Source organism: Cucurbita pepo, chromosome 10, assembly GCF_057944985.1.
Source record: "Cucurbita pepo subsp. pepo isolate OVF chromosome 10, ASM5794498v1, whole genome shotgun sequence".
Lineage (NCBI taxonomy): Eukaryota > Viridiplantae > Streptophyta > Magnoliopsida > Cucurbitales > Cucurbitaceae > Cucurbita > Cucurbita pepo.
In genome coordinates, this window is record NC_141807.1 from 5,759,859 (window position 1) to 5,785,744 (window position 25,886).

The 25,886-nt window shown below is 36.2% G+C and overlaps 3 protein-coding genes across 5 annotated transcripts; all 3 read left to right on the forward strand.

The window, feature by feature from the left end:
* Positions 1-3,017: 3,017 nt before the first annotated feature.
* On the forward strand, positions 3,018-5,014 carry LOC111804334 (HAD superfamily, subfamily IIIB acid phosphatase). The gene is made up of 3 exons (XM_023689095.2): positions 3,018-3,495; positions 4,387-4,599; positions 4,683-5,014. Exons 1-3 carry the CDS (start codon positions 3,110-3,112, stop codon positions 4,858-4,860), a joined length of 777 nt encoding a protein of 258 aa, XP_023544863.2. The 5' UTR covers positions 3,018-3,109; the 3' UTR covers positions 4,861-5,014.
* A 688-nt stretch (positions 5,015-5,702) lies between these two features.
* On the forward strand, positions 5,703-9,795 carry LOC111803110 (histone acetyltransferase TAP1). 2 transcript variants are annotated; one of them, XM_023687383.2, is made up of 8 exons: positions 5,703-5,968; positions 6,185-6,270; positions 6,724-6,784; positions 7,366-7,552; positions 8,112-8,211; positions 8,304-8,404; positions 8,753-8,846; positions 9,593-9,795. In XM_023687383.2, the coding sequence occupies exons 1-8, from the start codon at positions 5,856-5,858 to the stop codon at positions 9,670-9,672; spliced, it is 822 nt and encodes a 273-aa protein (XP_023543151.2). In that variant the 5' UTR covers positions 5,703-5,855; the 3' UTR covers positions 9,673-9,795. The 2 variants fall into 2 exon arrangements, with proteins under 2 accessions (XP_023543151.2, XP_086983501.1); XM_087127375.1 differs by lacking the exon at positions 9,593-9,795 and having other exon boundaries at positions 8,522-8,807.
* A 2,714-nt stretch (positions 9,796-12,509) lies between these two features.
* LOC111803241 (putative LRR receptor-like serine/threonine-protein kinase At1g06840) lies at positions 12,510-24,655 on the forward strand. Of its 2 annotated transcripts, XM_023687561.2 has the most exons (21): positions 12,510-12,742; positions 12,848-12,974; positions 14,239-14,389; positions 15,172-15,243; positions 15,354-15,425; positions 16,135-16,278; positions 16,386-16,457; positions 16,547-16,618; positions 17,315-17,386; positions 17,778-17,846; positions 17,944-18,012; positions 18,191-18,262; positions 18,437-18,520; positions 18,620-18,688; positions 18,995-19,500; positions 20,273-20,428; positions 20,495-20,778; positions 21,546-21,612; positions 22,598-22,854; positions 23,045-23,179; positions 24,155-24,655. In XM_023687561.2, exons 2-21 carry the CDS (start codon positions 12,887-12,889, stop codon positions 24,503-24,505), a joined length of 2,862 nt encoding a protein of 953 aa, XP_023543329.2. In that variant the 5' UTR covers positions 12,510-12,742; positions 12,848-12,886; the 3' UTR covers positions 24,506-24,655. The 2 variants fall into 2 exon arrangements, with proteins under 2 accessions (XP_023543329.2, XP_086983822.1); XM_087127696.1 differs by lacking the exons at positions 12,510-12,742; positions 12,848-12,974; positions 14,239-14,389; positions 15,172-15,243; positions 15,354-15,425 and adding an exon at positions 15,573-16,049.
* The last annotated feature ends 1,231 nt before the right edge of the window (positions 24,656-25,886 follow it).

Below are 25,886 nucleotides of genomic sequence, written 5' to 3' on the forward strand. Positions count from 1 at the left end.
ATTTTAATAAAACAGGAAATAAAATTAACTGCCATAAACTACCATAAAGGCTATGAAAGAAAATAACTGCATATATTTATCCTAGCTTTGGTCTTATGACTATTACCGTAAAGTCGCCTTAACTTTACGAAGAAGTAAGAGTAGCACGTGGCTTGAGTATTTTAAGGGTCAGAAAGTACATACAGAAGCAATCTTAGAGGGATCTATCATTTTATACCCTTGAACTCTGCTTTTCAGTTTGGGCTAAAATTGGATGTGTAATACTTCTCTACACATGATCCACGTACACGCACATAGACCCGTTAGCGCGGGCATATATGTACCCATGGATATGCCCTTCAGCTAGCGCGGGAAAGGAGTATGCATGGAAAGTATCCCAATGCACGTGACATAACAACATTTTATAGTCTTGAAAACAATCATGCTAACATGATGTGCATGGCATAACATAAGTCATAACACATCATCACGTAGTCGTCGCATAACATAACATAACATTCATAAAATACTGAACATGGAAGGGTCACAAAGCACGTACCGTTCATACTTTATTCAAATAAATAATAAATAAAATAAAATATAATATAATATAATATAATAACTTAAATTACATATATAAAATAGACACCGTCCTAAAAGTTTAGAGACTATTTTATTATATAACCTAATTTATGTATATTAAAAAATAGAAATAAATAAATAATTTTAATAAAAACTTTTTATTTTTTTTATAAAAACACCCATGTACTATTATTTTTTTTAAAAAAAGTACCATGACTTTTGAAAAATTATATTAGACACCCTTTCTTTTTCACTATTTAAAAAATTAGTTATAAATTTAGTGAAAAATATAAATAAACCAATAGATGGTGTCCACGTAAGCAAAATAGTGACCGAGAAAAAAATAGGGTGGACTATGACTCGGTCTCCACAAAAGCAAACGTTATTCCTTAAAGAGTTCAAAAAATTCGATAACTCGACCAAATCGCTTAACTCTCAACCTAAACCACTGTTCGATAACATTTTACTTTTATTGTAACGGTCCAAGCCCACCGCTAGCAGATATTGTATTCTTTGGGTTTTCCTTTTCGAGTTTCCACACCCTTATGAAGGGTGTTTCGTTCTCCACCCCAACCGATGTGGAATTTCACGTTTATTTAAATAATTATGTTGAGTTTAAAAAACGTCCCAACTCAACCTACGAACATTCCTCCTATTTCTATTCGTAATTGAACACGTCGTTACGACAATATTATTTTATTTTAGATTTTAAATTTGGTGGTATGGGTTTTTTTTTTTAATTTTAAATATCAAATATTGGTGGGTGTAAAGAGCAAATGACCTTTCCATTTTGCTATCTGATGTCATCTCCACTTACCTTCCTACCCTTTTTTTTGTATCTAAATTTTTATATTATAAAAATAATATATATTTTTAATTTTTTATTATTCAATATAAAAATAATATTTTTTAATTTTTTATTATTCATATATATTTTTTTAATTTACTATTTGGATATAAAAAAATATTAGTAATTTAAAATTATGTTATAGTACTTGGATCTTGCTTCATAATTATTTTAATTATTAAATAAATTTAATTTCTTTGTTTAATTTTTTTATTTAATTAAAAAATTCCATATAATCTCCTAGGTAGGTTTGAAATTGGCTGATAGTCGGATGCGTTACTTTAGTGGTTGTAGAAATTTAGAGAAGAAATTAGGTCGGTTAAAAGAAAGCGGAACTTTTTGTCGATTATTTTAAAAATTTTCGATAAATTTACTCGCAAAATATTATTGATTTTTTAAGTATGAATATAATCTCAATTTTATCCTTATAATTCTCGTGATTTTTACTTGGTTTCAGATCTTCGGTTAGATGAAAAACTCACGTATCGTCCCTAATTTAGCTTATAGTGGAGTTTTTTTTGTTAAATAGTAGGGACTGCTCTGAAAAATTTGAACTCCATGAACTAAAATTGTAATTTAGTCTTATTTTTTTACCCTCGATTTATTAAAAAAACAAAAATTTTATATTTTCGAGATCAACATGAGTATAGTTCAATTGACATAACAAGTGATAATGATTAAATATAAATATAAATTATATATATATTTAATGTGGAATGAATATACATGCCCAATAAATATAAATTTAAAGGGAGACTATATATATATATTTATTTATTTATTTGGAAAGGTCTTTACTAAGAATATTTTGATGTTTTTTTTAATATTTTTATTTTTAGGTTCAATGGATCAAAATCAACCAATAGTCATGGGAGTTTTTGTCCTTTTATGTATAGTGTCTTAATTTTTTATCCTCGGTGGTGGATAAATCATCTATAACAGTTCCGCTAATAGATATTGTCTACTATGATCCGTTACGTATCGTCATCAGTCTCACGGTTTTAAAACCTGTCTATTAAAGAGAGGTTTCACACCCTTATAAAGAATGTTTCGTTCCTCTCTCTAACCAATGTGGGATCTCACGTCAGTTGTTTAATACTGATTGAACTATTGTTTTGTTAAAGAAAGAAACTGCTTCGACGAGTTTCACTGATTCGGACTACATTCGAACATGTTGAATAGCTGATATGGATTCCTCATAAGAGTTCTTAACAATTGTGCTCGACCTCGCAATGCCTAAAGACAGAGAGACGTCCGAATTGAACTTGAGAGTGTCCTCAGTAGGAGTCTTCTGGTGATCGTTGTTAGATGTATTCATAAGTTTGTGGGATTTCACCATCTGCTCCCTTAGGGGCTCAACGTCCTCGTTGACACACCGCTCGATGTATGACTATGATACCACTTGTAACATCTCAACCACACTGCTAATAGATATTATCTGTTTTTTCCTGTTATGTATCGTCGTCAGCCTCATGGTGTTAAAACGAATCTAGTAGAGAGAAGTTTTTATACCTTTACAAGGGATGTTTCGTTTTTTTTTTCTCCCACTGTGAGACTAAATAAATTTATAATTTAATAAATTAATAATAATAAATTTCTCTCTATTTATTTCAACATTTAGGCGTTGCATTTGTGTTCCTCTTTCTCTCTTTTACACGGCGGCGGGTTCGAATCAAGAACAAGCGGCCGCCGGAGTTACATATGATCGTAATCGGAGAAATGGTCCGGCGAGCACGAGAGATAATAGCGATGATTATCTTCGCCGTGTTTTCGAGCGCCGCCGGACTGACGCCGCCGTACTGGAATCGGGGCGGCGGAGCGAGTTGCAGTCACTGCCTGAGTTGGCGGCTGGCGGCGGAGACGAACAATGTAGAGCCGTGGAGGACGGTGCCGGCGCATTGCTGCAGCTGCGTCGGAGCATACATCACCGGCGGGCAGTACCAGCACGATCTCCGATTCGTGGTGGAGCAGATTCTGACCTACGCCGACGAGATCCCGGTCGCCGGCGACGGATTGGACGCTTGGATCCTTGATGTAGATGACACTTGCATCTCCAATGTTGATTATTATAAAAGCAAGAGATATGGGTAACGCTTTTCTACTCCAATTTAGGGGAAAATTCATCATTTTTTAACATATTTTTATAATTTTTTTTTAAATTTTAAATGGAACCGGATCATAGTTTAGCTAATTATTTTTTACGACAATTGCTGGTACCGAGATTTGAATCTGAATTTCCGACCTCAATAAGTCAAATACGAACCCGAACATAATTTAGCTAATTACTTTTTATTACAATTGGTGGTACCGAAATTTGAATCTGAATCCCCGACTTCAAGAAGTCAAATACACGTCAATTATCACCAATTACACTCACTTTTAACTAACTCGACCAGCTAAATTTTGTAATTAACTTAAATGAGGATAAATTGAGTTTTATGAACTTTTTTTTTTTTTTGCAATTTAGTCCCTATAATTTCGGCTTTTAATTTTAAAATTTTCAGTTTAGTACCTATAATTTGAATATATTTTCAATTTAACCCCTATAATCTTAAAAGTTATCATGCTAATAGTTTTAAAATTTTCAATTCAGTCCTTTATTTGTATAATATTAAATATTCGTTAATATAAAATAATCTTAAACTTACGAGTAATTCTTAGATATGCCCTTCAACTTTAAAAATTTTGATTTTAACCCTCGAACTTTACAATTATTTCAAAAAGTCTCGTAGCATTTTTTCATTAAAAAAATATGGATAAAAGACCGTTTTTGAAATGTTTTTATTCGGTCCCTAAATTTTAAAATATATTTTTTTTAGAATGGCATAATTAAAATAATTAAAGCCTACATTTTGTATATTTAATTTAAATTAATGTTATAATGTGGAATTTCTTTTTTTTTTTTTAAAAAAAATGCAATAAATTCAACAAAAATCGAAAATTCATACCAGGGGGAAAAAATTGATTGGATGAAACAGGTGCGAGCCGTACGATCCGGCGGCGTTTAGGTCATGGGCGATGGAGGGAGAATGTCCGGCGATCCAATCGGTGGCGGAGCTGTTCGCAAAGCTCATAGGAAGCGGCTTCAAAGTCTTCCTCGTCACCGGCCGCGACGAAGAGAATCTCGGCCAAGTCACCTCGGAGAATCTCCACCGCGAGGGCTTCGTCGGCTACGAACGCCTAATCTTAAGGTATAATCAAAATCGCAGTTTCTTTCCACGCTATACACTCACTCGATTCACTTACCGGATTCCATCTGAATGTTTCTGGTTAGGTCCGCGGCGGAGAAAGGGAGGAGCGCGGTGGAGTTCAAGACGGAGGTACGGCGGCGACTGGTGGAGAGAGGGTACCGTATTTGGGGCAATGTTGGAGATCAGTGGAGCGATCTTCGAGGGGCATTTGTGGGAAATCGTACTTTTAAGTTACCTAATCCTATGTATTTCGTTCCTTAAATGTCAATAAATGAGATGAAAATGTCGGTAAAATATCGATAGCTAAAATTTCGAATGTCGATAAAAGATATCGACGTTCGTAATACGAACATTGTTTTAATTGATAATAAGTGTTATACTCTTTAAGTGAACTGTCCATCTTATTAGTTAAGCTATAAATGCATCATTTTAATTTTGTTACGATAATTTTAGAAGATTTGATTTGATCTCGATGACTCGTTTGGAAGTGAGCTACCCGTGCTCATCGGGCGGGGCGAGGCTTGGCTTGGCTAGTAGTGTATGTCCCCTTTATCCTGGATACTCGTCAACCTATGAATTTTTTAGAGCGGGTTGGTAGCCAGGTGCACTGGGACTGTCGAAGCAGTGCCTTGATGCACCAGGCCCATTGCTTATCCTCCTTTCTATGCAACTATGATCTCCACGAAACTTTATAGGTCGAAAAATGTGTAGGCTTGGAGAATCAAGATCTAGCACGACTAGCAAGCTCACGACAGCTCCTGTGTGTCATAATTGCACTCTTGTGGCAACGAGACAGCGATTGTGCGACACTTGTTCTAACCTAGCGAACAAGTCAGCCATGTAAAATTTGGACTTCATGGACAATGTTGATGTATGCTCGAGTCTCGAGTCATGTTTGAGAAAAATATTTTAGAAAAACGTGACTGAAGAAATAAGTTGAAAATATAATAATTAATTTTTAAAAATTTAAATTTATGAAAAATCTATTAAAAATATTTTAAATATAAAACTTTGAGCTGATGTGAAAATTAAAAAACCAAATAAATATAAATTCAAAATCTAAACATTTAAAATAAATAAAAAGAAAAAAAAATTGTTTTCTGAATTTTATTACATTTTAATTGGATAGCAGCCAGCTGAAGAAGAAGATGGACCAAGGCGACTCTGTGGAGAACAGACAACCGCGAGGGCACAGCTGAATCTTCAACTACAGCAAATCACCTCTCCTTCGTTGCTCTTCTCCGGCGATTTCTCTGATGCTCCGATTTGGATTCGAGGTCTCAAAACTATTCTCACCAGTGGACTTAATCCCGGTCCAGTCACGTTATCCAGAGATGATGTCTCAGAAACTCATCGCCGCCTCTTCTCCGTTAGTACTATTCTCAGCGTCCATTCTTATCCATCTTAGCTGTTCCTGTTAGTTTTTCAAATTTCCTTTCTCTGATTTCCAGTTGAGTTGTTCTTCGTAGCGGGAGCTAAATTTGGTTCTGTTTGTAGCTTAATTCCGTCGCTTATTTGTATGATTTCTTAGGGTTTTTTTAAATTTTTTTAATTTTTTTTTTTTTTTTTTGTTGAAATGTTGCAGATGCCAAGTTGTTCTGTTGGATTGTAACTCTATAGGATCGAGCTCGTTTCTGGTTCCTCGCAATCTGAACTACCGGCTCACTAAAGGTATCCTCCCTGGATCAGCCTTTTTGTTCTGTTTTTAAGATGCTGTTTAGGTTAAAGAACGGCAGTAAGTTGCAAATGTTTTATGTCTGCAATTTCCTTTGATCAGTTTTTGATATTGTCCGTTTCTTAGTGTCTTTAGTGATTGAAACGCTTTGTTGCTAAACTTGTTCAATTTAGGGATTTTGATGCACTTTTTCATTCAGTTTTAAGTGTTACTCTGTTTGCCACACTCGCTCTACAGAACATGACTCTTTTTTTGCTCTTCCTTTGGGATTCTGAGTATTTAAAAGGAGATTTTGAAGTATGAGTTTCAGTCTAACGTTTTCTTGGTAATCCACTGTGTCTATTATTAAAACTCTCGAGCTAACTCTTAAAATAACTCTAATATCTCTGTCTCTCTATATACTAATTTTGCGTGCGTGTATGCGTGCGTGCTTGCGTATTATTTTGTAGTGAGCAGAAAGCTGAGTGTCTGTCGACTCAGGGCTAGCTTCTGGGAATCTATCAAATCCGGGTAATTGGAGATTTGGCTATTGTGGTGACCTTTTTGCTCACACTGCAATTTTATTGTAAGCATGCTTTGAAAGATTTCTAGATATAAAGCATTTTTAATGCTCTCTTAGTCTGCTAGATGTAGGATATAGCTATTTTCAGTTTTGTTGTTATATAACTTGGGACCCCTTGACGTTGTTTTTGTTGAGAATTGTTGGGAGGGAGTCCCACATTTAGCTAATTAAGGGGTTGATCATGGATTTATAAGTAAGAAATACACCTCTATTGGTAGGAGACCTTTTGGGGAAACCAAAACCAAAACCATGAGAGCTTATGCTCAAAGTGGACAATATCATACTATTGTGAAGGGTCGTGGTTTTTAATAATTTTGACCACTTGTAACTATCGGGGTTAGATAATTTTTTCTTTTCTAGGATGAGAAATTGAAGAATCTACATGTACATTATGCTACTTTTGTCAAAACCAGCTTTTTTTTGGATAAGAAACAGAAATCTCTTGGTGAATATCTTTCACATCCTACTGACTAGCCTGACCCACAATTGCTACTCTTTTTGAAAATAGAGTTTCTGCTTCTTGCTGCAGGTTCTTGAACAATAATACTACCCAAGTGGTTGATCCCCCTTCCACACTTCAGGAAGAGGAAGAAGAACCTTTGCCTGAGGAGTTTGTTCTTACTGAGACGACATTATCAGATGGAATAATCGAACAAATAATATTTTCTTCCGGTGGAGATATTGATATATATGATCTTCAAGCCCTTTGTGATAAGGTTAGTCATCTAACTACCTAATCAGAAATATTATTTTTTGTGAGATCCCACATCGGTTGGGGAGGAGAACGAAACATTCTTTATAAGGGTGTGGAAACCTCTCCCTAGCAGACACATTTTAAAAACCTTGAGGGGAAGCCTGAAGGGGAAAACCCAAAGAGGACAATACCTACTAGCGGGGGCTTGAGCCGTTACAAATCAATTGTGAGATCCCATATCGGTTGGGGAGGAGAACGAAACATTCTTTATAAGGGTGTGGAAACCTCTCCCTAGTAGACGCATTTTAAAAGCCTTGAGGGGAAGCCCGAAAGGGAAAGCCCAAAGAAGACAATATCTACTAGCAGTGAGCTTGAGCTGTTACAGTTTTGTAGACTATGAGCTCATTGATGTGCCCCGTATCTGGATTTGTCTTCTATTTAGTTAATTTTTACATTCTATATACGAAATAAAGTATGTGCTACTTCATCCATCCTCTCAGGCTTAATGTTATTGCAAATTGTTATGATGCACAATATTACGAATAACCAAGTCATGAGTAAATGATAGATTATTTTGACAGGTAGGTTGGCCTCGTAGACCACTACCAAAGTTGGCTGCAGCCCTTAGAAACAGTTATATGGTAGCTGCATTATATTCGACACAGAAGTCTCCTGTTTCAGGTATTTTGTTGTGATTTTTCATTCATTTTGCTACATCTACGTTTGAAAATATTTATGAACATCTTATTGTATTTTGAGAAGTTATTTGACAGATGAAAATGCACAAAAGAAGCTGATTGGTATGGCTCGTGCCACATCAGATCACGCGTTCAATGCTACAATTTGGGATGTTCTTGTGGATCCTTCTTATCAGGTTATCAATTGCTACACTGAAGACTATAGGAAATTTGTGTATTTTAATGTGGATTCGCAAATAATAATACTTATCAGCTAGATGCATTAAACAATAATCAAGTGACATGGAAAACAGGCATTTGGGGCTGCATTAAAAGTAAGCTCAGAAGACTGCAAATATTGACATCAAAAGATCTGGGACAAAGTTCATTCTTTTGGTTGTACTAATCAGAGAACAACTTGAGGGCGTAAATTTGATATAAAACCCATGTTCTTGGACTATCTTGTACATTAGAACCTGAATAGATATTATTTTTTATGGTATGCTAAACATTCTAATACAAGTGATGATGCTTTTGTGGTTCAGGGCCAAGGCCTCGGTAAGGCCCTAGTTGAAAAGCTTATAAGGGCACTTTTGCAAAGGGATATTGGCAATATAACACTCTTTGCAGATAGTCAAGGTAAAGTAGTCTCTTTTTAGTGCTTTTGTGAGATCCCACGTCGGTTGGAGAGGGGAACGAAACATTTCTTATAAGGGTGTGGAAATTCCCTACTAGATGCGTTTTAAAAACTTTGAGGGGAAGCCCGAAAGGGAAAACCCAAAAAGAACAATATCTGCTAGTGGTGGGTTTGGTTTGTTACAAATGATATTAGAGCTAGACACTGGGCAGTGTGCTAGCGAGGACGTTGGGCCTCCAAGGGGGTTAGATTGTGAGATCCCACATCAGTTGGAAAGGGGAAGAACGAAGCATTCCTTATAAGGATGTGGAAACCTCTCCCTACCAGACGCATTTTAAAAATCGAAGCCCGAAAAGGAAAGCCCAAAGAGGAGAATATCTACTAGCGATGGGCTTGGGCGGTTACAACTTCCCTATAAAACCATTATTGCAACCTTCTTCTTCACCCTTTAATACTATCATATAGTCTATTACTATTGTTTTTTTTTTAGAATATGGCATGGATAAGGCTATATTTGTAACTCCAACTTTTAAAGGAAATAAAGATGCTCTGCTAGCTATATTCATGTTGATTTAGACCATGTTCAACATCCAATGTTTTTTTTATCGGTTTCGGGCAAATACTTCCCCCACACCCCGATGTCACGATTGTAGGACGGAAAATTTATTCTGATTCAAATTTTAGCTTATGCAATAACTTAGATTGGATTTAGATTCAGCAGAAGTCTGAAATAATGTGATTGTTGCAGTGGTAGAGTTTTACCAGAATCTAGGTTTCCAACCAGACCCTGAAGGAATCAAAGGCATGTTCTGGTACCCGAGACATTAGAAGACTCTCGCTTGGACAAGGTCACATTTCTTTCTCCCTATGTTCTTCTGTTGTATAACACGAGATCCTGGATTGAAAATAGAACAAAACGAATGAGTTATTATTGATATGATCATTGTTGAAGTCTGTATATCCACTTCGTAGTTATGAGTAGCAACACTAAGCTAAATGAACCTCACTTGTGTTTTCATAATAGTAGGAGTTCGATGAGTTGGGCTCCTGTTAGCGTTCTATTTGGCCACCTCCCCCATAAGTACTTGTCGATTGAGTAAAAGAATGACCTTATACATACAACGAAATAAACCAACACTCCCATTGCTTAGCTCTGTTTTCTAAGTTTCTTAGAAGTTTCGAGTGTATATATGTTTGATTTGTAGGTTTATTTGTCTCGAGTCGTGGATTTTATAATTCTAGCATTCACCTTTTATCTAATGTACTTCTACGAATGATACGTTTTTTTTACTTTTGTATGCACGAATCGTCGTACTAGACTAAATGTCTTGTTTCAATTTATTTTTCTAGCTTACCCCAATTGTTAAATCTTCATTAAACTTTAAAGTTTAAGCAACTTAAATATCATATACGATTAAGAATTTGAAAACTTATCGAATCTTCGAGACCAGTCTTTGTCCATTCAAATATGCTCTCTTCCTAAATTTATCTCTCTCCACCTATGTTCCTAGATTTTCGAAGATATTTCATGAAAGGATTATGAATATCTACTAGTATACCACATGGATAAGTAAGTTGATATCAACATTGAGCTCTTCCTAGTTAAGAGTATTTTGGGCATTTATGTTCGATATTTTAAGTCTAGATTGAAAATTTAGGAAAAGCTATGTACTCTAAGTTTGAAGTAGAGATGGGGAAGTCTTTTTCGTCCCGGTCCTCACCACCTATTTAATCCTCCATTCTTGCAAAATTTTCCAATTATTTTTGTAGAGATTCTTTGTACATAATTTTTTCTCGTATATTATTATTTTTTAATAAATAATTATTTTAAAGTTTTTCATTTCTCAATATAACTTCCATTACAATTGGTAAAAAATCAATATATTTTAGTTCTACTAACATAATTTTTAAAATTTAAAATTAAAATTTAAAACATAATCTTTAATATAAATATTAGGATCAAAGTCTATAAAATAACTAATTTCTTTTTTTAATATGGCCAAAAAGCATATATATTATATATATATATATATATATATTGAAAATATATCTATATTGGGAGTGAGGTGGGGACGGGAAATAGAGTCCCGTCTCCGGCCCTATTATCTAATGAGGAAAAATATTTTTCAGAGTCCCATTCTCCATCTAAATGTAGAGGGCAATTTTCGTTTAGGGCGAGTCTCTATTGGTAAAATGAAATCTTTAGTTTAAGATCTACTGTTTAGATAATTACTCCGGGTTTTACTAAACCCATACTCGAAACGGGCCAAATTTGATAAAATAATTACCAAAACTACCCTTGGATTTTCTTAGATTTTAGTTGGATGTATATAAATACAACAATAGTCAATGAACCCTTTTGTTGCCCTTTCCCATTTCTTCTCAAAGATAATAATAAATAATAATAATAATAATAATAATCATAATTAAATGATTATGAAATTAAAGTAAAGCGATTATATAGAAGACTTTTAGGCATCCTCTTGATTATCATATTATAATATAATTAAAGAATGTTCAAATTTTCGTCCCACGTGCCAGACAACCTCTTTACGCGCTTCAATTGTCCCCCACGCGCCTTCTATTATTTAACAAACAATTATTTTTACCCAAATCATTTTATATTTTGCTTAAAAATATATATTTAAATTTTTAAATATTTTGATTTGGTCGTTATTTTTTAAATAAATCTAAATATATGTTTGCATCATTTATTAAATAATTTGTATTAAATTAAATACAATTGCCAGCCTGGATATTTCTAAATAAATAAAGAAATTTTAGAACTAAATAATAATAATTATTATAGTTTTCAAATTAGTATATATAGTTTTTTGGTCAAATATTTATTTATTATTACTAACGTGACTTTAGGAGCGATATGTTCGTATTTTTAAAATAAAATAATATTACCGCAAATAATAATAAGGCTAAATTAATAAAAAAAAACGTTTGAATATCTTTAAACTCAAAAAAATTAAAAACATTCTTACTGTTTTTTTTTTAACGAAACCGTTAATATTTTATTTTAAAAATAACTTAATTTTAAAAAGGGTATAATAAATATTAAATTTTAAAAAATTTCATTAATACCAATTTTTAAAAAATATTTTTACCGTACCCTAGGTAAAAAATACTCATAAATTGTTAAAAAAAATACTCATAAATTGTTAAGAGTAATATTAAAAAATTTAGAGATAATCTATTTTTTGTCCATATATTAATAGTAATAATAATAATTATTATTATATATATATTATATATATATATATATATATATATATATATATTTTGTAAAAGTTACTTTTAAAATCTAATGAGTATTTTTAAATTTTATACCATGGTAAAAGTAAATTTTTTTTTTTTACCTTTTAAAAAAAGTTTTAAGTCAGTATTTAAATTTTTTAAAGTTTAGATATATTTGTGAAATAATATTAAAATTTTAAAAGGTATTATTAGGATATTTTTATTAATTTAGTTTAATAATAATAATAATTATATAATAAATACAAAATAAAGTTTTAATAATAATTTTAAAATGATGAATTTTAATGATTGGTTTGATAAGCCCACTCTCGAAAGAGCGCGTGGAGTTTACATCGTCGTCGAGATACAGAAAAGTCAACAACAACCTCTCCGCTGGTTCAACTTCACAGAGAGGAGAGAGAGAGAGAGAGAGAGAGAGAAAGAGAGAGAAAGAGAGAATCGGCGATGGTGTTGCTGTCAATGGGTGGGCTCTAATGTGAAGCAAAAGCAAAAAAATATTAGTAAATTGGAAGCGCCAACCAAACCTCCACAATGTCGCTATCCCCTTTCATCCGATGCCCCCATTTTCAAACTCACTTTCCTTTTCTACTGCCCATCCTTCTTACTTGCTCTAACCTTCAATCTCCTACAGGTCTCAATTCTATGAGTTTTGTTTCTGATTTCGATTGATTTTGTGTTGAATTTGTAGAATCTGATTGCGTATTTTTGTTTGTGGCTAATGGTTTGAAATCGGTAGGAATTTGTTTCTTTGCTTGTGATGCTGTTTGGAAGCTAAATGAGGAGGGATCGTGTGTGCGTTTTTCTGCTCTTGTGTTGCTGCTCTGTGCTACTTTCTGGTGCTACAATCACAGAGCCATCTGATGGTAAATTTGTCTCGGTTGTATGGATTTTCATGAATTTGATTCCAGTTCTTGGTGTTAGATGAACACGACTCTCCAAAATGGTATGATAATGTCCACTTTGAGCTTAAGCTCTCATGGCTTTACTTTGGGCTTCCCCAAAAGGCCTCATTCTAATGGAGAGAGTATTTTTTGTTTATAAACCATGATCATTCCCTAAATTAGCCGATGTGAGACTTTCATCATCCAACACTTGGTTGGTTTGAGTTTTAGGGGCTATGGCTTGTTTTACTTTTGCAATGGCCTCAGTTTTGGTGATTATTTCCTTGAATTCGAGGTTAATGTTCTTGTAGTATGGCACGTATAAAGGAATTCCATGATTCAACTTAGGGAGCTTTTGAAAGTTTGAATAATACTAACCAAGTTGCTAATGACTATTCTTTCGTATTAACCGTATTGAGTTTGATTGAGTGGTCGATAAGAGCTACTGTAAATTATAAATGTAAAAGCCCAAACCGACCGCTAGTAGATATTGTCCGTTTTGACTCGTTACGCATTGCCGTTGGCCTCACAGTTTTTAAAACGTGTCTGCTAGAGAGAGGTTTCATACCCTTATAAAGAATGTTTTGTTCCCCTCTCCAATCGATGTGGGGATCTCACAATAAATGACTTAAAGGGAATGAATTCAAATCATTGTGATCGTCAAGTATGGTTGGGCTAGGTAGCTGTCTTGAAATAATAGTCGAGGTGCACATAAGGTGGTCCGGATATTTACGGATTAAAAAAAAAAAACTCTGATTGAGTGGTGTTTGTGCTTTATATGTTCTACTAAACAACGGTCTGTAGCTTTTATCGTATACAATTGTTAACCATCTGGGGTAATTATCTTGAATGTGATATCATATGTTGGATATTGTAATCAAGCACTTGAACCACTTGATCTAGGAAGTGAGTTGATTATTGTAACAATCCAAACCCATCGTTAGCAGATATTGTGAGATCACACATTGGTTGGAGAGGGGAACGAAGCATTTCTTACAAGAGTGTGGAACCTCTCCCTAGTAGACGTGTTTTAAAACCGTGAGGCTGACGGCAAAGCAGACAATATCTACAATATCTACTGGCGGTGGGCTTGGGCTGATGAGGTTTCTTCTTTTTTCAGTTCTCAGTTCTGTGACAATTTTTTGTTCTGCTAACCATTATTTAAAAATGCCATGTTAATAGGGGCTAATATCATTTAGAGCCTTTATAAGTCTCCTCATCCTAACTCATGAATACATATCTGCAGTTGAAGCATTGCTAACAGTAAAGAGGAGTCTGATTGATCCTATGGACAATCTTAAAAATTGGAATAATGGAGATCCTTGCACAACGAATTGGACTGGAGTAGTATGTAGCGTTTTCGATGGAGCTGTCGGGAACTTACGTGTCAAAGAACTGTATGTTTTCTCCAGCACTCTATCCCCTTTGTTATTGTTTCTGTATTTTTCCAGTCCTAAGTTAAATTTTTTGACCCACAAGAAACTCACAAGTTGAGGATTTTAAAAAAATATGTTCTATTTTGTTGCAAGTTTTGTTTTCTGAAAAACAAAACAATGATCATTGGAAAAACATAATGGCTTAAATAATTTTGTAACGCCCTAAGCCCACCGCTAGCAGATATTGTCCTTTTTGGGCTTTCCTTTTCGGGCTTCCCCTCAAAGATTTTAAAATGCGTCTACTAGGTAGAGGTTTCCACACCCTTATAAAGAAGGCTTTGTTCTCCTCCCCAATCGATGTGGGATCTTACAATCCACCCCCTTCGGGGCCCAGCGTCCTCGTTGGCACTCGTTCCCTTCTCCAATCGATGTGGAACCTCCAAATCCACCCTTTTTGGGGGCCTAACGTCCTTGCTGGCATACCGCGTCGTGTCCACCCCTTCGGAGCTTAATCTCCTCGCTGGCACATCGCCCGGTGTCTGGCTCTGATACCATTTGTAACAACCCAAGCCCACCACTAGCAGAAATTGTCCTATTTGGACTTTCCCTTTTGGACTTCGCTTCATGGTTTTTAAAACGCATTTGCTACGTAGAGGTTTCCACACCCTTATAAAAATTTCTCGTTTTCCTCCCCAACCGATGTGGGATCTCACAAATTTTCTGTGTTCTAATGTCACTCAGCTATTGCTATATTGCATAATGGCTTAAATAATTTCCATTTTATTCTCCTTCATTTGTTGCAGCCAGCTACTGAATATGAACCTATCTGGAAACTTAGCCCCTGAGATCAGCCAATTGTCTCAGCTTGAGAATTTGTGAGTAGTTGACAATGAATTTGGCATCTTAATGAAGCTTCCATTATTCTCTTTTACTTCCCTAAACATTCTTTCTGATAATGATTTTTTCTCCTTGTTTCTCCTGGAAGAAATTTCATGTGGAATAACCTAACTGGTTTAATTCCGAAGGAGATTGGCAGTATGAGGCTGCTGAAACTTCTGTAAGTTATCACACTGATTTCTTCTTGTTTATTTCTGTAGCTTGCTTGTGCCCCTTTTTTCCTTCATAGTTCATGATAGTCATGTTCTAATTTAACTATTTTAAATGACTTCTGTTTATTATTAAATATTATTGCAGCTAGAGAACCTTCACGGTCTCAAGTTAATTATCCTCTTTTTTCTGATTATCTACACCTGGGGCTTGCTTCTGTTACTTTTCTTGTTCATTGTGAGAGAGAGATCATTCATGAGATCTCACATCGATTGGGGAAAAGAACGGAACATTCTTTATAAGGGTCTGGAAACCTCTCCATAGTAGACGCGTTTTGAAACCTTGAAGAGAAGCTCGAAAGGGAAAGCCCAAAGAGGACAATATCTGTTAGCGGTGGGCTTGGACTGTTACAATTGGTATCAAAGCCAGACATCGGGCGATGTACCAGCGAGGAGGCTGAGCTCCGAATGGTGTTCACGAGGCGGTGTGCCAGCGAGGACGCTGGACCCCGAAGGGGAGTGGATTGTGAGATCCCATTATTGGTTGGGGAGGAGAACGAAGCATTCTTTATAAGGGTGTGGAAACCTCTCCCTAGTAGACACGTCTTAAAAACCTTAAAAGAAAGCCTGAAAGGGTAAAACAGGATAGAGACGTTTTCTTAAATGCTACCTTTTTTAATCTTAGTTTCTTATCACAGTGTGAATTTTTGTGATGCACAGGCTCTTAAATGGAAATAAATTCTCCGGTTCTCTTCCGGATGAGCTTGGTAATCTTACAAATCTCAAACGATTTCAAATAGATGAGAATCAAATTTCAGGGCATATCCCAAAATCATATGCCAACTTGACCCATGTGAAGCACCTGTGAGTGGATCTTCATCTTCTTTTCGTTTTAAGTGGATCCAAAGAATCATTTTTGTTTCGTTATTTTTCTTTAAAAAAATTTCCCCATTTCTTCATTTTCTTTGCAGCCACTTCAATAACAACACTTTAAGTGGTGAAATTCCATCCGAGCTTTCCAGATTACACAACCTTCTTCACTTGTGAGTATTTAAATATTTCTTATCCAAAAATGTGTGTATAGGAAGTGATGAGAGGGCATAATTCCTATGAATTTTTGTGTTCTTTACAGGCTTTTGGATAACAATAACTTATCGGGTTCTCTGCCACCAGAATTTTCGTCCTTGCCAAAGCTAAGCATTCTGTAAGTTCACTTTCGTCATACAGGCAAGTTGCTTATAGCATATTCAAAACTTTATGTTGTCTGCTTTCTCAACAATTATATCATATAAGACCGTGCAAGCACACTGCGTCAAGACCACCAAGAGGAGTCAACATTGCAAATAAGCGACTTCAATCTGTTTACAATTAAAAATAACTTTTAAATCACAGAAACGCTATACGCTAGATCCACATAGAGGCAATTAAGTGCACACTGCTCATAGTCTCCTCCTATGAAGCCTCAAAAACATTCTCCTGTTAAGAAAATGGTCTGCAACAAATGCATGCCTCTTCTATGAAAATGAAATAGAAAGGGACCCCCCCTCCATCATGGCTCTAAATCCCTATGAAGAACCTAAGATGCCTCAAAAGAGCACATAAAGCTTAATAGGAGGAGACTAAGCATTTCTTATAAGGGTGTGGAAACCTATCCTTAATAGACGTGTTTTAAAACCTTGAGGGGAAGCCCAGAAGGGAAAGCCCAAAGAGGACAATATATGATAGCGGTGGGCTTAGGTCGTAGTATTGTTATTGATATGGAAGGATAAATGATTCAAATGTGTCTACATCAGTATTTTACCTCGTTAGCTGCATGTGTTTTTCCTTGATGAGAAAAGGATCACATATAATTTCTGTTGCTTTTTTATATATATTCTCACCTCTACGCTGCCTTTGGCAGGCAACTTGATAACAACAACTTAGAAGGTGAAATTTCAGCTTCTTATGAAGAATTTCCTACATTAGTGAAATTGTAAGTGTTAATTATTTGGTGTTTCTTTCGGTTTTCACCTTCCATGCTATTCATTTCTATATTTCTGCAGTAAAACGACTCTAAATTATAATGACTTTTTGAAAAAGGCTATCTTAATTATTACATGCATGCTTCTCAACATCAATCATGGTCTTTGTATATCTTTACCTTACCCACCAAGGTGGTCTATTAAGATTTCAATATTTCATTATTGTATTTTCCACAAACATATATGCTTTGAATGTAAATCATGGAAATATTTCCTGGCTTTTGAAGACATTCCAAGTTTTTTCTTTAAATAAAAAGAGGTAACAACCAATAAGCAATTGGCTTCATGAATCTTCTCAAAGATTGCTAATGCTTTTCTCTTCCACCGTTTTGGTTCTCCCAGAAGTCTGAGGAATTGCAGCTTGGAGGGGCCGATTCCTAATTTCAGCAAAATTGCAAACCTCAGTTACTTGTAAGTTACCCTCTGTAGGTCTTTAGTTTTGTTTCAGTAAGTCTTGAATTGACTAATGATCGTAACTATGGTATTTGTTACTTTGCATGTTCTACAGGGATCTTAGCTGGAACCATTTTACTGGACCCATACCTCCATATAACCTCTCTTCTAATATGACAACAATGTATGTCAATGACTGATGTTGATTATCGATTAATACTGTCTTGTTCTCATTTTTGGCTCACATTTTGTTGGAAATCTTTTGAATAACATGTTTTTAGAAAAGTATCATGGTCGTGCCACAGACATTCACGATTTTCTGATGGGTTTTCTCTTGCTTAACGAATCCGTTGATGTTGTAGAATTTTGTCACACAACCAGCTGAATGGATCTATACCCAGAAGTTTCTCCAATCTTCATAATCTCCAGAAACTGTACGATTCTGTCTGATTTTTATACATGGTCTTATTAATGTTTGCATGACAAAATGGCTATGTTGTCAAAGCATCTTATTACATTTTTTTTCATCTCAGTGATGTAATTCTTCAGCCTGTTTTTGCTGTGTTCACTTGATATAATTCAGCGTTCTCAATGGCTCTTCCTTGCAGGTCACTTGAGAGTAACTTTTTGAATGGTTCGGTACCTGCATTATGGGAGAAAATGTCCTTCAATTCAAGTGCTCGCCTTACACTGTAAATCCTCGAGCCAAAAAATAGGATAGTATCTTGTACTTCTTGTAGTAAATTTGTTCATGATTGATTAATGATCACCTCTCTTTCCTTTTAATCCAGTGATCTTCGGAACAATTCGTTTTCTGACATTTCTGGAAGCACAAACCCTCCAGCTAATGTCACCCTAAGGTACACACTTAATTCATTACTGATTAATATTGGCTTTGATGTCCAATGAAAGCCAATGGAATTTCTCATGTATCCTATTCCAGAATCTCAGCTTTTGTCTCATTTTAGTGCCTTATAGTGACGAAAGCTCTCTCTTTCATTTTAAATCATCTTTTTTAGGCATGGATTTAAGGTGCTATCATAGGAAAGTACCTTAATATGTCATGTTCAGATGAGAATGAGTTATCTTTTTCATCAGAAATTTGGCTTATTACTTTCAGAAACCTTCTTTCTATAATCCTCATTCAACCATGTTTCATTCTGTAGGCTTGGAGGAAATCCATTCTGCCAAAATTTGAACCGACAAAACTCTGACCTGTTCTGTACGTCTAAAATTGTAGAGGACACGCTGCATAGAAGCTCGAAGAACTCCAATGAAACATGTCGAAGTTGTCCAACAGATAGTTTCTTTGAATACGTTCCAGACACTCCTGACCCGTGCTTTTGTGCATCACCTCTTGGTATTGGATATAGGCTGAAGAGTCCAAGTTTTTCCTACTTTCCTCCTTACATATATTCATTTCAAGCGTATCTGACAAAGGAACTTAGTTTGGATAAGCAGCAATTGTTAATCGATTCATACGTTTGGGAAGGATCTCGCCTGAGGATGTATCTAAAGATATTCCCATTATTTGATAGCGGTACTCATGTGTTGAATCGAAGTAAGGTATTTCAAATTACAGAAAAATTTATGTCATGGAATTTCACTCGTGATGACTTTTTTGGCCCATATGAGCTTCTCAACTTCACACTCCCTGGCCATCATCAGACTGGTATGTATTTTTGTTTTGCAATGTTCCTTTTAAATAATGGCGAGTACAGCTTAACTGGTCTTGTGACTTAGTTACCAGTCTAATGTGAACATTTTTTTTCTTTTGTTTACTAGAGTCCTTAGTAGTTGATCATCTTTTGTATACTCTGTTAAGATGTTTTATATATTTAAATCTTCACCAAGTGTTGAATGGCATCTGTTGGACATTAGATAAGTATGCCACATCCTTTACTCAAGATTAAAGTGGAAGGATACTTGAAGTTCAAAATTTTTATAAGGGTAGTATAATGTGAGATCTCACATCGGTTGGAGAAGGGAATAAAGCATTCCCTATAAGGATGTGGAAACTTCTCCCTAATAGACACGTTTTAAAATCGTGAGGTTGACGGCGATACGGAACGGACCAAAGCGGGCAATATATGCTAATGGTTGACTTGGACTATTACAAATGGTATCAGAGCCATACACCGGGCTGTGTGCCAGGACATTGGGCCCCAAGGGGGGTGGATTGTGAGATCCCACATTGGTTGGAGAGAGGAACAAAACATTCATTATAAGGGCGTGGAAACCTTTCCCTAGCAGACGTGTTTTAAAACCTTAAGGGGAAGCCCTTGAAGGGAAATCCCAAAGAGGACAATACCTGCTAGCGGTGGGTTTGGACTGTTACATATAATATTGTTAAAGCCAATTGCTTGAAACTATGAGTTTCATTCATTTATTATTTTAGGTATGAATATTTCTTAATTTGTGTCCTTACAAGTTTATTTGTGCAGTCATTTTCCAGACAGTGAAAACGGGCATTGGTGCGGGCATCCTGGCTGCCATTGTAGTTGGATCTATTACCTGCATTCTTATGATAGTAGCGGTAGCCATACTTCTATTCACTAGGCATTCAAGATACCATCGCAATTTCTCAAGGAAAAAATTCTGTAAGTAATGAAATTAAGCTCTGATAATTATCACATAAAGTGCTCTGAAATTTTCTTTCTTTGCAGCTTCAAAGATTGGTCTGAAAATTGATGGTGTAAAAGCATTTTCATTCAAGGAAATGCAATCGGCTACTGGAAATTTCAACCGCTCAACTCAAGTTGGCCAAGGAGGTTATGGCAAGGTCTATAAAGGCATATTGTCAGATAATTCAGTTGTCGCCATCAAGCGTGCAGAAGAAGGATCCTTACAAGGACAAAAAGAATTCTTGACGGAGATAGAACTCTTATCACGGTTGCATCACCGAAACTTAGTTTCGCTGATCGGATATTGTGATGAAGCAGGAGAACAAGTAGGTTGCTCACTTTATTTAGGTCCTATGATGTTCTTGATGTTGTTCTCTTTTCATGGGGCTAGGCCTTGAGCTTATCATGTGTAACAGCCCAAGCCCACCGCGGACAATATCTGTTAGCGGTGGGCTTGGATGTTACAAATGGTATCAGAGCCAGACACTGGGGACGCTGGGCCTCCAAGGAGGTGGATTGTGAGATCCTATATTGGTTGGAGAGGAGAACGAAGCATTCCTTATAAGAGTATGAAAACCTCTCCCTAGTAGACGCGTTTTAAAAACCTTGAGGGGAATCTCGGAAGAGAAAGCCCAAAGAGGACAATATCTGCTAGCAATGGGGCTTGAGCTGTTACAAATGGTATTAGAGTCAGACACCAGGTAGTGTGGCAGCGAGGATGTTGGGCCCTCAAGGGGGATGGATTGTGAGATTCCACATTGGTTGGAGAGGAGAACGAAGCATTCCTTATAAGGGTGTGGAAACCTCTCCCTAGCAGACGCGTTTGAAAACCGTGAGGCTGACGGCGATACGTAACAGGCTGTTATATCATGTGATTAAATCATGTCCCTGTTTACATATGTTTAGCATCAATTTTAAAGTCGACAAGGTTCTTTGATGAGTTCCATGAATTGAAGGCAAAGTAGTGAGATGGTTTCAGAAAAGTAACTCGTTCTGGGAAGTAATTCTATAGGGAGCACATGCATTAAGAAGATGTTGCTATGTTTTTCATTGATTTCTGCGGTGATTTATTTTTTGTTCCATCTTTCAACAGATGCTGGTTTACGAGTTTATGCCAAATGGAACTTTGCGGGACTGGCTTTCTGGCTTTGAATTTTCTGGTATTGGCCTTAGCAAATATTTTATTTGTTCCGAACCTTAATCTATTCCACATGCCCATGCCCCCATTATATGCTTAGTTTCAAACTCTCTTGGGACTATAAATCATCCTGCTTTCCCCTGTGCCCCCATTATATGTTTTTCTTTCTATTATAAATTATCCTAAAAATGAGGCTTGCTGAAGTGACTGATAATATAGACATTGAGTTAATTATGGTGTTCATTTTTCCTTGAGGTTTCTGTGATGGGGTTATCTTTTTTAGCTTCTAGATGGATTCTGGTTGAAGTCTTTCTGTATTTACTCCTTTTTCGTTTTTTTTACCTATTCTCGGTTGGGGAGGAGAACGAAACATTCTTTTTAAGGGTATGGAAACTTCTCCTTAGTAAACGCGTTTTAAAAATATTGAGGGGAAGCCCGAAAGGGAAAGCCCAAAGAGGACAATATTTGTTAGTGGTGGACTGGGCTGTTATAGTGGTATTAGAGCCAGACACTGGGCAATGTGCTAGCAAGGAGGCTGAGCCCTGAAGAGGGGTGGACACGAGGCAGTGTGCCAGCAAGGACGTTGGGCCCTAAAGAGGGGCGGATTAGGGGGTCCCACATCGATTGTAGAAGGGAACGAGTGCCAGAGAGGACACTGGGTCCCGAAGGGGGTTGGATTGTGAGATCCCACATCGATTGGGTAGAAGAACAAAACATTCTTTATAAGGGTGTGGAAACCTCTCCGTAGCAGACACGTTTTACCTATTTCTTGATGGAAGAACGTCTTTACCCTTATTTTCAAGACTTTCAAATGCTGAAATAAGAATTTCTTACCTTTTTATTGTGTGCAGAAAAAATGTTATGAACATTGGTCATCTATTCCTTGCTTTTATATGTATATGTATATATATATATATCAAATTCCGCAGCATGATGGCGTAAGATTATTCGAGTTTTTCTTTTATGACGTTTTAGTTGCATCATTAACCTCTACTGTTCTATGGCAGCCAAAAGTAGAACGACCGTAAATCTGAATTTTCGTATGAGATTACAAATTGCACTGGGTTCAGCTAAAGGTATACTGTATCTCCATACTGAAGCAAATCCTCCTATATTTCACCGAGACATCAAAGCTAGAAACATACTCCTCGACGCCAAGCTCACAGCCAAAGTGGCTGATTTCGGATTATCACGTCTTGCTCCCGATCTAGATTTCGAGGGGGATGTTCCTGGACATATATCTACTGTTGTGAAGGGTACCCCAGTAAGTTTATCTTGATGAACATGGTATACATAAAGCATCCCAAATTTATGGGAATGTCCCATGATGTTTTTTTGTCCATCTGATCTTTCTCAAGTCATGTCTTGTAATTTGCAAAATCAATATCTGGTTGTCATTGTTCAGTGCCATGAGGAGTGAATACTTGCTTCTGAGTGTTCTATGTATTATGCAGGGTTATCTTGATCCAGAGTACTTTTTAACCCGTAAATTGACGGATAAAAGTGATGTCTATAGCCTAGGAGTTGTGTTATTGGAGCTCTTGACGGGAATGCACCCTATATCTTTCGGCAAAAACATTGTTCGTGAGGTATATTTCCTTCCACCATTCGTCTTCTACATCTCATTTTCTTAATCAACACTTTGTGCTTGCTTATATGGTTATTGTGAGATCCTACTCGGTTGGAGAGGGGAATGAAACATTCTTTATAAGGGTTGAAAACCTCTCTCTAGAGGACAACATTTTAAAATCTTGAGGGGAAGCCTGTAAGGGAAAACCCAAAGAGGTCAGTATCTGCAAGCGATGGGTTTGGGCTGTTACAAATGGTATCAGAGCTAGACACTGGGCGATGTGCCAAGGAGACTGAACTCCGACAGGGGTGGACACCAAGCGATGTGCCAGCGAGAACACTGGGACCTGAAGAGGGTGGATTGGGGAGTCCCACATCGATTGGAGAGGGGAACGAATGCGAGCGAGGACGTTGGGCCCCAAAGAGGGGGGGAGGGGGGGGGGGGGGGGGGATTGTGAGATCCCACATTGGTTGGAGAGGGGAACGAAGCATCCTTTATAAGGGTGTGAAAACCTCTCCCTAACAGGCGCGTTTTAAAAACCTTGAGGGGAAGCCCGGAAAGGAAAGCCCAAAGAGGACAATATCTCCTAGTGGCGGGCTTGAGCTATTACAAATGGTATCAGAGCCAGACACCGGGCGATGTGACAGCAAGGAGGCTGAACACCGAATGGGGGTGGACACCAGGCGGTGTGCTAGTGAAAACGCTGGGCCCCGAAGGGGGGTGCATTGGGGGGTCTCACATCGATTGGAGAGGGGAACAAGTGCTAGTGAGGTCGTTGGCCCTGAAGGGGGTGGATCATGAGATCCCACCTCGGTTGGAGAGGGAACGAAGCATTCTTTACAAGGGTGTGAAAACCTCTCCTAATAGACGCGTTTTAAAAACTTTGAGGAAAAGTCCGAAGAAGACAATATCTGCTAGCGGGACTTGAGGACTTTTAGAAAGTATAAGCTTTACTTCTTTTCTCTACTTTTAACATGCTATGTTTACATATCAGGTCAAATTGGCACATCAAATGGGAACGATTCTTTCAATTGTAGACACCAAGTTGGGTTCTTTCGCATCTGAGTGTTTAGGAAGGTTTGTTGCTTTGGCCCTCAGTTGTTGCCATGACAAGCCAGAAGAGCGGCCATCCATGCTGGTTGTAGTGAGGGAGCTGGAGAACATACTGTACATGATGCCTGACGACAGTGGCGCCTTGTATTCAGACCCGTCCCTGAGATCAAGCGCCGGTCTTCCCTCTCCGGTTTCGACGTCGTCCTGCATCACCCGAGACCGATTTGCATCGGGAAGCATTTCGGGGAGTGATCTCATCAGCGGCGTCGTCCCAACCATCGCCCCTCGCTGACATTCGGTTTGGCTTCTGCTTAACATAGTTGTTCTTACTGCTTGCTTGATGCTTGTTAGTTGTAACTGTGTTATTACAAATCCCAACATGTTTAGCCAATGTTTCTGATACAAAGTTTAGAAAAGTGGCCTATGAAGAGAGTTCAACTCAGTATATATATACATACATTAACAAATTCGGGAACCGAACATCGTGTAAGTAGAGATATCCATGTGGTAGGAAATTGAATAGGGTCAGAGCTCCGTCCTCGATCCCATTTAGCTAATGAAGAGAATCAAAAAGTTCTCCTTTTAAAGTTGGAGAAGGTCGGAGACGGCTAACATAATCCCCGTAAAAAAATTCTCCATGTGGCAGGAAATTGGATATGGTCGGAGATGGCTAACATAATCCCGTCCTCAATCCCGTTTAGCTAAGGAGGAGAAAATGAGAAAATTCTCCTTTTAGGGTCGGAGACGACTAACATAATATTTGTCAGGAAATTCTCCATGTGGCAGGAAATTGGATAGGGTCGGAGATGGCTAACATAATCCCGTCTCAATTCTGATTAGCTAATGAGGAGAAAAAAGAGAAAATTCTCTTTAATCTCTCCATTCTCGGTTTAAACAATTCCAATTAAAACCCCAATAGTAAAATGAAATTAATTTTTTTTTTTAAATCACCGATTATTAATATATATTTTAACTTTTAATTTATTTTTGTAATAGGTATTTGAACCTTCACTAGGCTACCAATTTAGAAATTTAATAATTAACATATAATTTAATTTTATGTGTAATATATCTTTTAATTATATATATATATATATATATAATTTGAATGATAAAATTAATGCAGTTGATTTTTTTTTATACGAGTAATTGCGTAATTAAAATACATAAGTTGACTCATTTATAGTCATTAAATTGGTATAGTTGACTTAAAATTAAATGAGAAAATATCTCGAAAATTAAAAATAAATAAATAGTCTAATTTTTACTCTAATTTTGATGATTAACATTTTTTTTATTTAATTCTTAGATTTTAAAATGGGAGCATTGTTCTTTGCACTAATTACTCACTTTTGTCATTGATGTTATTTTTATTAATTAATTTTAAAATAATATTATTAATTTTTCATCAATATTGAAATTAATTTAAAATGTTATATTATAATTATTTTTAATTAATTAATTAAAAGTTAACTTATAAGCTAATAGCTCAATTTCATGAAAAAATAGTTAAATACATATGAAAAAAATATATTTTAAAATTAACAATAAATTCATATGAAAAAATTATGGAATTTTTATTACTTAAATAGTTAAAAATAAAAATAAAAAAGAACTAAATGGGACAAATATGGAATATTCTTTTTCCATATTATTCCGTTGACTAAATAAAA

Coding starts and splice junctions, on each gene's coding strand:
- LOC111804334 (XM_023689095.2), top strand. CDS start 3,110: ATGATCGTAATCGGAGAAATGGTCCGGCGAGCACGAGAGATAATAGCG. Junction 3,496..4,386: donor TATAAAAGCAAGAGATATGG/GTAACGCTTTTC, acceptor TGGATGAAACAG/GTGCGAGCCGTACGATCCGG. Junction 4,600..4,682: donor TACGAACGCCTAATCTTAAG/GTATAATCAAAA, acceptor GTTTCTGGTTAG/GTCCGCGGCGGAGAAAGGGA.
- LOC111803110 (XM_023687383.2), top strand. CDS start 5,856: ATGCTCCGATTTGGATTCGAGGTCTCAAAACTATTCTCACCAGTGGAC. Junction 8,212..8,303: donor ACAGAAGTCTCCTGTTTCAG/GTATTTTGTTGT, acceptor GTTATTTGACAG/ATGAAAATGCACAAAAGAAG. Junction 8,847..9,592: donor ACTCTTTGCAGATAGTCAAG/GTAAAGTAGTCT, acceptor TGATTGTTGCAG/TGGTAGAGTTTTACCAGAAT.
- LOC111803241 (XM_023687561.2), top strand. CDS start 12,887: ATGAGGAGGGATCGTGTGTGCGTTTTTCTGCTCTTGTGTTGCTGCTCT. Junction 16,279..16,385: donor TTGACCCATGTGAAGCACCT/GTGAGTGGATCT, acceptor TTTTCTTTGCAG/CCACTTCAATAACAACACTT. Junction 17,847..17,943: donor ATTGCAAACCTCAGTTACTT/GTAAGTTACCCT, acceptor CATGTTCTACAG/GGATCTTAGCTGGAACCATT.